At 39.3% G+C, this 12,726-nt stretch overlaps 2 protein-coding genes across 2 annotated transcripts; both read left to right on the forward strand.

The window, feature by feature from the left end:
• Positions 1 to 227: 227 nt before the first annotated feature.
• LOC117068037 (olfactory receptor 1A1) lies at positions 228 to 1,393 on the forward strand. The gene has a single exon (XM_033185295.1). It carries the CDS (start codon positions 455 to 457, stop codon positions 1,391 to 1,393), a length of 939 nt encoding a protein of 312 aa, XP_033041186.1. The 5' UTR covers positions 228 to 454.
• Positions 1,394 to 7,538: 6,145 nt separating this feature from the next.
• Positions 7,539 to 8,872, forward strand: LOC117066545 (olfactory receptor 1D5-like). The gene is given in 2 exon segments (XM_033181937.1): positions 7,539 to 8,433; positions 8,436 to 8,872. Coding segments are annotated over 2 exon segments (1,008 nt in total). The 5' UTR covers positions 7,539 to 7,725; the 3' UTR covers positions 8,736 to 8,872.
• The last annotated feature ends 3,854 nt before the right edge of the window (positions 8,873 to 12,726 follow it).

The raw sequence follows: 12,726 nt of genomic DNA on the forward strand, positions 1-12,726 counted from the left end.
TGTGATTTTGGCTTCTCCATTAAGTTGTAAGGTCCATTGAGAACATAGACGATGTCTTGAATAAACAGATGAATAAACTGTATGTGTCACATATTTATGACTTCTCCATGAGGTCTAACAAAGTGACTAGACCATGGGACAAGACCCTTAATTATTTGTTGTATGATTAATTTCTAGGCGTTTAGTGGTGATGCTTGGAACAGGAAGGATGGGTACTTCTCATTCAGAGATTGCTCACTTTTTAGACATGACTGCCAAGGGGTAAATGACTATTAGTTCTATTGACCAACAGGGATATTTCCCCCAAAATATTGGATATCTCTATAATTTAATAAACTCAGATGTGTAGACAGCTGCATCACTTAAGTCAGAAGTGATGGAGAAGGATTATCACTACACACAGTAACTATGCTAATATAATAATATTCCTCTCCCCTTTCATGTTGAAGAAGCCATGAGGGAAAATAACCAGTCCTCTACACTTGAATTCATCCTCCTGGGAGTTACTGGTCAGCAGGAACAGGAAGATTTCTTCTATATCCTCTTCCTGTTCATTTACCCCATCACATTGATTGGAAACCTGCTCATCATCCTAGCCATTTGCTCTGATGTTCGCCTTCACAACCCCATGTATTTTTTCCTTTCCAACCTCTCCTTGGTTGACATCTTCTTCTCATCTGTAACCATCCCTAAGATGCTGGCCAACCACCTCTTGGGCAGCAAATCCATCTCTTTTGGGGGATGCCTAATGCAGATGTATTTCATGATAGCCTTGGGTAACACAGACAGCTATATTTTGGCTGCAATGGCATATGATCGAGCTGTGGCCATCAGCCGCCCACTTCACTACACAACAATTATGAGTCCACGGTCTTGTGTCCTGCTAGTTGTTGGGTCTTGGGTGATTGGAAATGCCAATGGCCTCCCCCACACTCTGCTCACAGCTAGTCTATCCTTCTGTGGCAACCAGGAAGTGGCCAACTTCTACTGTGACATTACCCCCTTGCTGAAGTTGTCCTGTTCTGACATCCGCTTTAATGTGAAGATGATGTATGTAGGGGTCGGTGTTTTCTCTGTGCCATTGCTATGCATCATTGTCTCCTATATTCGAGTCTTCTCCACAGTCTTCCAGGTTCCTTCCACCAAGGGCGTGCTCAAGGCCTTCTCCACCTGTGGTTCTCACCTCACGGTTGTCTCTTTGTATTATGGTACAGTCATGGGCATGTACTTCCGCCCTTTGACCAATTATAGCCTAAAAGACGCAGTGATCACTGTAATGTACATGGCAGTGACCCCAATGTTAAATCCTTTCATCTACAGCCTGAGAAATCGGGACATGAAGGCGGCCCTGCGGAAACTCTTCAACAAGAGAATCTCCTCGCAACCAATGTGAGGGCCTACATTGGATAGTGTAGTCATCAATAAGGGTATATTAGAAATCCAGTTCTGACGTCATCCTCCTACAAGAGGCCGTCTCTGATCTTTCCAGCCTGAAATTCCTTTTCTCAGACCTCTTATAACATTTTAATGACTTAATAATAAGTGATTATTGAAATTACCACTTTCAACTCATTGCTGCTCTTTTTGGCAGAGCGGCAGCACAGGGATACCGGGCATATGTCCTGACGAGCGGAGTCAAGTTGGGAAGATCTGAGCCTCAGCTTGCACATCTACATGTCAGGAATAATAAGTGCCCTACGTGGGTCACATGGTGTGCTGATTACAGTAACTCATGCTTTCAAGATTATAAGTCACTATTCGTGTGTCCATTTTTACTTGACTATTAAGTTTAATCACCCTTATTAGGCTTGCACATCTCTGAGGGCAGGAGTTGTCTTTACACATCACTGTACCTTTGCAATCTTGGTCAGATAAAGTGCATCCAATGAATATTGGTGGAAGTGGAATGAATAAGATATTAATCTCTGAAATGTAATATTGTAATTAGAGATAATCGAACCAGACATTATTTTCTCATCCTTAAAACCTTTCAAGAAAACTCCCATTCACAATTGCTACAAAGAGAATAAAACACCTAGGAATACAGCTTACAAGGGACGTGAAGTAACTCTTCAAGGAAAACTAAAAACCACTGCTCAAGGAAATAAGACAGGACACAAACAAATGGGAAAATATTCCGTCCTCATTTATATGAAGAATCAATACCATGAAAATGGCCATTCTGCCCAAAGCAATTGATAGACTCAATGCTATTCCCATCAAACTACCACTGACATTCTTCACAGAATTAGAAAACACTTCTCTCCTCAGCACCACGTCGCACTTATTCCAAAATTGACCACATCGTGGGAAGTAAAGCACTCTTCAGCACATGTACAAGAACAGAAATTATAACAAACTGTCTCTCAGACCACAGTGCAATCAAACTAGAACTCAGGACTAAGAAACTCAATCAAAACTGCTCAACTACATGGAAACTGAACAACCTGCTCCTGAATGACTACTGGGTACATAACAAAATGAAGGCAGAAATAAAGATGTTCTTTAAAACCAATGAGAACAAAGATACAATATACCAGAATCGGCCGGGCGCGGTGGCTCAAGCCTGTAATCCCAGCACTTTGGGAGGCCGAGGCGGGCGGATCACGAGGGCAGGAGATCGAGACCATCCTGGCTAACACAGTAAAACCCCGTCTCTACTAAAAATACAAAAAATTAGGCAGGCGTGGTGGCGGGTGCCTGTAGTCCCAGCTACTGGGAGGCTGAGGCGGGAGAATGGCATGAACCCGGGAGGGGGAGCTTGCAGTGAGCCGAGATCGCGCCACTGCACTCCATCCACCCTGGGCCACACAGTGAGACTCCGTCTCAAAAAAAAAAAAAAAAAAAAAAAAATATATAATATATATATATATATATATACGAATCTCTGGGACACATTTAAAGCAGTGTGTAGAGGGAAATTTATAGCACTAAATGCCCACAAGAGAAAGCAGGAAAGATCTAAAATTGACACCCTAACATCACAATTAAAAGAAATAGAGAAGCAAGAGCAAACACATTCAAAAGCGAGCAGAAGGCAAGAAATAACTAAGATCAGAGCAGAACTGAAGGAGACAGAGACACAAAAAACCCTCCAAAAAAATCAGTGAATCCAGGAGCTGGTTTTTTGAAAAGATCAACAAAATTGATAGGCCACTAGCAAGACTAATAAAGAAAAGAGAGAAGAATCAAATAGACACAATAAAAAATGATAAAGGGGATATCACCACTGACCCCACAGAAATACAAACTACCATCAGAGAATACTATAATAGCTCTACGCAAATAAACTAGAAAACCTAGAAGAAATGGATAATTTCCTGGACACTTACACTCTCCCAAGATTAAACCAGGAAGAAGTTGAATCCCTGAATAGACCAATAGCAGGCTCTGAAATTGAGGCAATAATTAATAGCCTACCAACCAAAAAGAGTCCAGGACCAGATGGATTCACAGCCAAATTCTACCAGAGGTACAAGGAGGAGCTGGTACCATTCCTTCTGAAACTATTCCAATCAATAGAAAAACAGGGAATCCTCCCTAACTCATTTTACGAGGCCAACATCATCCTGATACCAAAGCCTGGCAGAGATACAACAATAAAAGAGAATTTTAAACCAATATCCCTGATGAATATCGATGCAAAAATCCTCAATAAAATACTGGCAAACCGAATCCAGCAGCACATCAAAAAGCTTATCCACCATGATCAAGTGGACTTCATCCCTAGAAAGCAAGGCTGGTCCAACATACGCAAATCAATAAACGGAATCCAGCATATAAACAGAACCAAAGACAAAAACCACATGATTATCTCAATAGATGCAGAAAAGGCCTTTGACAAAATTCAACAGCCCTTCATGCTAAAAACTCTCAATAAATTCGGTATTGATGGAATGTATCTCAAAATAATAAGAGCTACTTATGACAAAACCACAGCCAATATCATCCTGACTGGGCAAAAACTGGAAGCATTCCCTTTGAAAACTGGCACAAGACAGGGATGCCCTCTCTCACCATTCCTATTCAACATAGTGTTGGAAGTTCTGGCTAGGGCAATCAGGCAAGAGAAAGAAATCAAGGGTATCCAGTTAGGAAAAGAAGTCAAATTGTCCCTGTTGCAGATGACATGATTGTATATTTAGAAAACCCCATGGTCTCAGCCCAAAATCTCCTTAAGCTGATAAGCAACTTCAGCAAAGTCTCAAGATACAAAATCAATGTGCAAAAATCACAAGCATTCTTATACACCAGTAACAAACAGAGAGCCAAATCATGAATGAACTTCCATTCACAATAGCTCCAAAGAGAATAAAATACCTAGGAATCCAACTTACAAGGGATCTAAAGGACCTCTTCGAGGAGAACTACAAACCACTGCTCAGTGAAATAAAAGAGGACACAAACAAATGGAAGAACATATCATGCTCATGGATAGGAAGAATCAATATTATGAAAATGGCCATACTGCCCAAGGCAATTTATAGATTCAATGCCATCCCCATTAAGCTACCAATGACTTTCTTCACAGATTTGGAAAAAACTGCGTTAAAGTTCATATAGAACCAAAAAAGACCCGCATTGCCAAGACCATCCTAAGCCAAATGAACAAAGCTGGAGGCATCACACTACCTGACTTCAAACTATACTACAAGGCTACAGTAACCAAAACAGCATGGTACTGGTACCAAAACAGAGATATAGACTAATGGAACAGAACAGAGCCCTCAGAAATAATACCACAAATCTACAGCCAACTAAACTTTGACAAACCTGAGAAAAACAAGAAATGGGGAAAGGAGTCCCTATTTAATAAATGGTGCTGGGAAAATTGGCTAGCCATAAGTAGAAAGCTGAAACTGGATCCTTTCCTTACTCCTTATATGAAAATTAATTCAAGATGGATTAGAGACTTAAATGTTAGACCTAAAACCATAAAAACCCTAGAAGAAAACCTAGGTAATACCATTCAGGACATAGGCATGGGCAAGGACTTCACGTGTAAAACACCAAAAGCAACGGCAGCAAAAGCCAAAATTGACAAATGGGATCTAATTAAACTAAAGGGCTTCTGCACAGCAAAAGAAACTACCATCAGAGTGAATAGGCAACCTACAGAATGGGAGAAAATTTTTGCAATCTACTCATCTGACAAAGGGCTAATATCCAGAACCTATAAAGAACCCAATCAAATTTACAAGAAAAAAAAAACAACCCCATCAAAAAGTGGGCAAAGGATATGAACAGACACTTCTCCAAAGAAGACATTCATACAACCAACAGACACATGAAGAAATGCTCATCATCACTCACCATCAGAGAAATGCAAATCAAAACCATAATGAGATACCATCTCACACCAGTTAGAATGGCAATCATTAAAAAGTCAGGAAACAACAGGTGCTGGAGAGGATGTGGAGAAATAGGAACACTTCTACACTGTTGGTGGGACTGTAAACTAGTTCAACCATTGTGGAAAACAGTGTGGCGATTCCTCAAGGATCTAGAACTAGAAATACCATTTGACCCAGCCATCCCATTAATGGGGATATACCTGAAGGATTATAAGTCATGCTGCTATAAAGACACATGCACACATATGTTTATTGCGGCACTATTCACAATAGCAAAGACTTGGAATCAACCCAAATGTCCATCAGGGACAGACTGGATTAAGAAAATGTGGCTCATATACACCATGGAATACTATGCAGCCATAAAAAAGGATGAGTTCATGTCCTTTGTAGGGACATGGATGCATCTGGAAACCATCATTCTCAGCAAACTATCGCAAGAACAGAAAAACAAATACCGCATGTTCTCACTCATAGGTGGGAGCTGAACAATGAGATCACTTGGACATAGGAAGGGGAACATCACACACTGGGTCCTATAGTGGGGAGATGGGGGGGGAGGGATAGCATTAGGAGATACACCTAATGTAAATGACGAGTTAATGGGTGCAACACACCAACATGGCACATGTATACATATGTAACAAACCTGCACGTTGTGCACATGTGCCCTAGAACTTAAAGTATAATAATAATAAAAAAAAAGAAAAAAGAAAAAAAAAACGGAGTTTGAGAACTGATGGGTTATAAGGAATACAAGATTAGAATAGCTGGAAGGAAAAACATACACACACACACACAAAAACAAAGAATTCGGGTGAGAGAAGATGAGAGTATGAATTCCTAAATTGGCAGTTTAATGTGATAAGTTAAATTTACTATCTCAGAGAAAAAAAGCTTTTTATTTGGGGGAAAATGATGGAATCTTGGATGAGCGCTTTCTAACTGAACAGACTGTATGAAAGTTAATGCCTTTAGTTATATGTGAGATTAGGTCTAGACAATTTCATAACATTATGAATGACGCTGGTGAATTAAGAGTACTCACAGCAAGAACAATAAACAGAGATGGTTTTCTGAAGGGCAAATAAAATTATTTAGGAAAAGACTTTTGATGACCTATGTGCTAATGAAGTTAACTGAAAGGTATTTCCTAAGGGACTATATGGTTGAGTAAGTCTCATTCCATTTTTGAAAGACCAGGGCAAATGGTAAGCTGACATGAGTAACTCTTTTTAATGCAAGTTCCTGATTTCTTACTCGGATGAGTGCCCATTAATGTACATTTTAATACATAATAGTAAATGATACCCCATAACAATAATTCTGAGCCATCAAGAAGAGGATAAATATTGCTCAGCATTTAAGAAGTCAGCCAAGTATATGAATATTTTAGAAATACAGTAGAGCAAAGGTATCAAAGTAGAAGATCTGGCACGTAAGGCTTTCCCTCCAGCTATCTGACTGCCATTCCAAAAAGATTAACTTGTTACAGGTTCTACAGTGAAAATGTTCCAATTTAATTCTGAGAGAGTCTTCGCTCCTGGGGAAAGTGATATTAGGAAGAGCCACAGACACAGTGCTAAGGAATGGAAGGTAAAAACGTGGTAGAAGAATTTTGTCTCCCTCACAAAGACAAGTTGTTTCTTCAGCTCAGTTATTCCTTGTGGTCATCAGGACATAAATGCTTTTGGGGTTGGGTAGGGGAATATATTCCTTTAAAAGGCTATCTTGTTAAATTTGAAATTAATGTCATGCATTTGTTAAATCTTTTAATTACCACTTGTTTATTAAAAAGAACTTCCTAAAGGAAAAAAAAAGGGTTCCCACAGGACGGTCTTTAGCACTGCACTACACGGCTTACGGGGACCGTGAAAGCTGAGGGCCTGTTCATTTTGTGATGGGTCACTTTACCGACTAATCACAAACATCTTTTTTGTTCTAATGATGTTTCCACTGATTTTCTTAGATTTCCCAGAGAGATCATTATATCAGCAAGTAATAATAATTCTTCTTTCTTCTTTCCAATATATTATTTCTCTACGTCCTCCAATTGGACAATAATCATTTCTTGTAATGCACATACCTGTATTAAATACTACTTAAAACCCTATATAAAACCATAAAACTAAACTTTAAACACTTCAAGACTACTGGAAGATGGCAGGATTAAAAATAAGGCTTACACATTGTTTTTATAATATTCAGCATGTAAGGGTAGAGGTTGCTGGAATAATTAAGTTGCATACCTTCCATATTCTGTTTTTGTGCCTATAATGACCTGTTGCTTTTATTATTTTAAAAATTTAGTCCAAGATATTTTAATGCTAAGAAAAGAGTTGATTTTGCTTATCTTCGTGTCCTTATTCAAATGAGGGCACTTAATAAACATTTGTTGGTGTTAATGTTGCAGAAGGTTGGGGGAATGGATGGAGATAACCAGAGTGAGAACTCACAGTTCTTTCTCCTGAGGATGTCAGAGAGTCCTGAGCAGCAGCGGATCCTGTTTTGGATGTTCCTGTCCATGTACCTGGTCACAGTGGTGGGAAATGCGCTCATCATCCTGGCCATCAGCTCTGATTCCCACCTGCACATCCCCATGTACTTCTTCCTGGCCAACATCTCCTTCACTGACCTCTTCTTTGTCACCAACACAATCCCCAAGATGCTGGTGAACCTCCAGTCCCAGAACAAAGCCATCTCCTATGCAGGGTGTCTGACGCAGCTCTACTTCCTGGTGTCCTTGGTGACCCTGGACAACCTCATCCTGACCGTGATGGCGTATGACCGCTATGTGGCCATCTGCCACCCCCTCCACTATGTCACAGCCATGAGCCCTGGACTCTGTGTTTTGCTCCTCTGCTTGTGTTGGGGGCTGTCTGTTCTCTATGGCCTCCTCCTCACCCTCCTCATGACCAGGGTGACCTTCTGTGGGTCCCAAAAGATCCACTACCTCTTCTGTGAGATGTACGTCCTGCTGAGGCTGGCGTGTTCCAACACCCACATCATTCACACAGTGCTGGTTGCTACTGGCTGCTTCATCTTCCTCACCCCCTTAGGGTTCACAACCATCCTTCAGATACCCTCAGCCTCTAAGTAAGTATTGTCAGAACCATCCTTCAGATACCCTCAGACTCTAAGAAATACAAAACCTTCTCTACCTGTGCCTCACATTTGGGTGTGGTCTCCCTCTTTTATGGGACACTTGCTATGGTATACCTGCAGCCCCTCCACAGCTACTCCATGAAGGACTCAGTAGCCACAGTGATGTATGCTGTGGTGACACCTATGATGAACCCTTTCATCTACAGCCTGAGGAACAAAGACATGCATGGGGCTCTGGGAAGACTCCTAGGGAGACCCTTTCAGAGGCTTAAATGAAGGTAATTTTGGAAAGGGGATTGAAGTGGAGACCGGAAATCTCCTTCACCCACGTAAGGCATTATGCTGGGGGATATGCAACAGTCATTAGGGTACAGCTGCAGCTCAGAATGAGCATATCTGCCTGTGGTGAAGAAAAGACATAATGTGTATGTATCCCAGTGCCTCCCAGACCTCACCAGCCTTGGCAATAAATAATGTCATGCTAACACTACTACCAGGATTTTACAGAGTCAAATATTTAAACCCACTTGATCATAGGCCCACATTCCTAGGCTTATCTATATATACCCAGTTATAGCCTCGGGCAGTCTCTCATGTTCTCTAGCACCCATTCACTTATGACCCAGAGGTCTGGCTTCTCTAAGGAGCCTGCTACCTTCTAGCTCTTTGGAGAAGACACTTTGCACTACCCCTACCACAGATGTCCTGGGTGAGGCTTCCCCTTTCTTGACGCTCTAACAGGTACAACATGCGCCACTTCAATGTTGACATAGAGTCACTCTGGACACACTCCCTATGGTTCATGTAGAAATGCCAACAAAATTCCTCTTGTGCTCTGGGTTGGTTTTACCTTTTGGGCCTCAAGCAACACTCTCTTGCCTTTTTCCTGCATTCCTTTTCTCTGTAGGAAGTCAGGCCTTGCCCTTGGAAAGACCACCCTAGCTTTTATTTCTGTAGTTCCTCACCTTCCTTCTCTCCTTCATGCAAGAATTCCATCCACCCCTCAAAACATAACTCTCAAACATCAGCAAATATTCATAAATAGCAGTGGTAGTAGGGCCAGCAGAAGGGGGGGATTCTGGAACAAATGAATAATTTAGTTATCCTGGAGAACATAGGGAAAAGGAGATATTTTAATAAATAAATTGGGAATAGCACTCAATAAAAAACAAAAATATCATAAAGAGAATTTTAAAAGTCAAAGATTGGTTCTTTTTTTAAAAAATGAAGTGAATAAACCTCTAGGATACTGATTAAGGAAAGAAAAAACACAAGTAAACACTACAGTGGGAAGAATGGGGGTAAAAACTAAAGATAACATCAAGATTAGGATGATGAAGAGACAATACCAACATCTATGTGCCAACAATTTTGAACATTTTGACAAAATAAAGATATCCTTGAAAAAAATATGGCTTCTCAAAGCTGACTCAAGAAGAAATGGAAAAATTAAATAGTCCTATAACTAGAATTTAAGCAATCATTTTAAATATTCATATATATGAATATGCACATATATCACAAATACAAATCCATTTATAAGCAAATTTTAGCAAGTTATGGATCATCCAGTTTTCAAAACAAAATCTCTGCAAAGAATAGAAAAATAAATGAAACTTCCCAAATAGTTTTATGTCATAACTATCACCTGATATCAAAGCAGAAAAAGAGTACAAGAAAGAAAAGTGCACGAGCTAATTTCACGTAATATATACAGGTATCCCAAAGAAAATCCTAGTAAATTGAATCCAACAGAAAATTTAAAAATAATAATACTGCATAAAGACCCACTATGATATATTAAAGGTATGTAAAGATAATTTGATACTTTTAAATCCATGTTATTTATATTGACAAATTAAAAGAAAAAAATCAACATGTCAATAGATGCAGAGAAAGATAAAATTCTAAACAAATGTTGTCCTTGATAAAGCAGTAAAATTATTTTATTAAATCATACCTTTTAGTGTATGTTCTTTCAATATTTTGTATAATAAAGTGGCAAGTCCACATAGAGCATTTCTGCATCTCAAAGTACAATGGTTGTCTTGTGAGGAAGTACCTGAGTGATTGATTGAATTTGGGCTCAACCAGCCACTTCATGGAATCTTATTTGTATTTGTTAGAATAACTGATAAACTATAGTTATTCAGAACTGGTACTTGCCAAATGTTGTCACAAAATACATAAAGTGAGCCTGTCTTGTAAGAAAAACTGACAGTATTTGTTGCTAGTAATAAATATTTGCTCTATCAAGCAAATATCACCCCTTTGGAAAATTCATCCCTCATGGTGATGGATATATATTTCATATACATATTAAGTGTGTCAACATTTGGAAGATCTACATAATTCAGTGAGTCAATATTTTTCAAATGACTAATGCATTATGTCAAAAAGTTACACATGGATAAAAGATCATCTTTAAAAAGTTACACGTGAATTAAAAGACCAATTCAAAAGAAGCCAGTGAATTTTAATGACCTAGAGGATAAAATGTCTATTGATATGTTATCAGATTCTGCATTGCTAGCAACCTTTAAGAAACTACTACTTATCACGTTTTGATGTAGTATCAAATAATATTAATTGAAAAGGTTATTAACATAATCTTCCCTTTTGCAATTACATATCTGTATAAGGCTGAATTTTCTTCATACATGTCAACCAAAATAACATATCACTACAAATAAATGCAAAAGCTGATACAAGAATCTAGCTCTCTTCTATTAAGCCAGACATTAAAAAGATTTGAAAAAATGTAAAACCATGCTATTCTTCAATAAATTGTTTTAAATATACTGATTTCTATTTAAAATCCTACTATAAAAACATGTCATGGTATTACTGTTTTATGAGTGAATTAGTAAATATTTTAAATGTCTAATATGAGAATATTGATAGATATAACCCACATAAACACAGCTCATAGCTCTTTTGGTCCTGAAAATTTTAAGCAGGTAAATGCGTCCTGAAACCAAAAGTTTGAGAACTATTCTCCTAAAGTACAAACATACTTGAAAATTGTTCTCAAATGCAGGAAACCAGTTCCTTTGAAAAAGAGGACAAAATGAGGGAAAGGAATGGGGATAATGCTTTAGTGTTATCTATAACATTTTAAATCTCTTTTATGGAAAGAAGTGACATGATCAGGTAACAAATTAATATTTTTAATTTTGTGGATGGTATATATGTGTCTAAAATTATGTTCTTATTGCATGTTTGAAATTATTCATAATTACTTTTTTAGTTTTTAAAGGATCTGGACGTTTGGTTTGCCACTGGGTTTGAAATTGGATGAATGATTAGACGTGGAAAACACATCTGTCTTAGTCAATTAGGGCTGCTATAACAAAATACCATACACTGGGTGGCTCAAACAACAGATTTATTTTCTCACAGTTGTGGAAGCTAGGAGTCACTATCAGGATGCCAGCGTGGTTGGGTTCTGCTAAGACTTCTTCCTAGCCTGTAGGCAGCCACCATCTGGCTGTGTGCTCACATGACCTCTCCTTTGTGTACACAGGGAGAGAAAGGAAAAGCACTGGCCTCCTCTTCCTATAAGAGCACGAATCCCACTATGGGGCTCACCATCATGAGCTCCTCTAAACCCAGTCACCTCCCAAAGGTCCTATCACATGGGGGATTAGAGCTTCAACATTTGGATTTGGCAGGGACATAAACATTCAGTCCATAACAATACCTCCTTCCCCTCCAAACACATGGAATATCTGAATCATAGAGTCTTTATTTAAACAACAGTCAACAAGAGAGTGACATAAGCAGGATGGCAGAATAGGAGTTCCCCATTTCACTCCCCCACACAGAAATCCAACTAGAAGCCCCCACAATCAGGAATACCATCCTAACACAAGCACACAGGGAGGGGAACAACACACACTGGGGCCTGTTGTGGGGGTGGGGGCAGTGGAGGGAGAGAATCGGGAGAAATAGCTAATGCATGCAGGGCTTAGTACCTCCGTGATGGGTTGACAGGTGCAGCAAAACACCATGGCACACATTTATCTATGTAACAAACCTGCACATCCTGCACATGTATCTTGGAACTTAAAATTTTTGGAAAAACATCTTGAATATTCCAGGAATTGGGATTGAGGCTGAGACACCACCCTGGGCCACACAATTGAGAAAAGCCATGACCAAAGGGTAACAGAAATGGTTCTCTGACCATTTCACCCTCCCCAAAGTCAGCGCCGCACCACACTCAGAGAATGTCCCTAGACCCACAGTTTCTACAATAAGAAAA

The sequence above is a fragment of the Trachypithecus francoisi genome, unplaced genomic scaffold (assembly GCF_009764315.1).
Source record: "Trachypithecus francoisi isolate TF-2019V2 unplaced genomic scaffold, Tfra_2.0 Lachesis_group20, whole genome shotgun sequence".
In the NCBI taxonomy this organism is placed as follows: Eukaryota; Metazoa; Chordata; class Mammalia; order Primates; family Cercopithecidae; genus Trachypithecus; species Trachypithecus francoisi.

Coding starts and splice junctions, on each gene's coding strand:
- LOC117068037 (XM_033185295.1), top strand. CDS start 455: ATGAGGGAAAATAACCAGTCCTCTACACTTGAATTCATCCTCCTGGGA.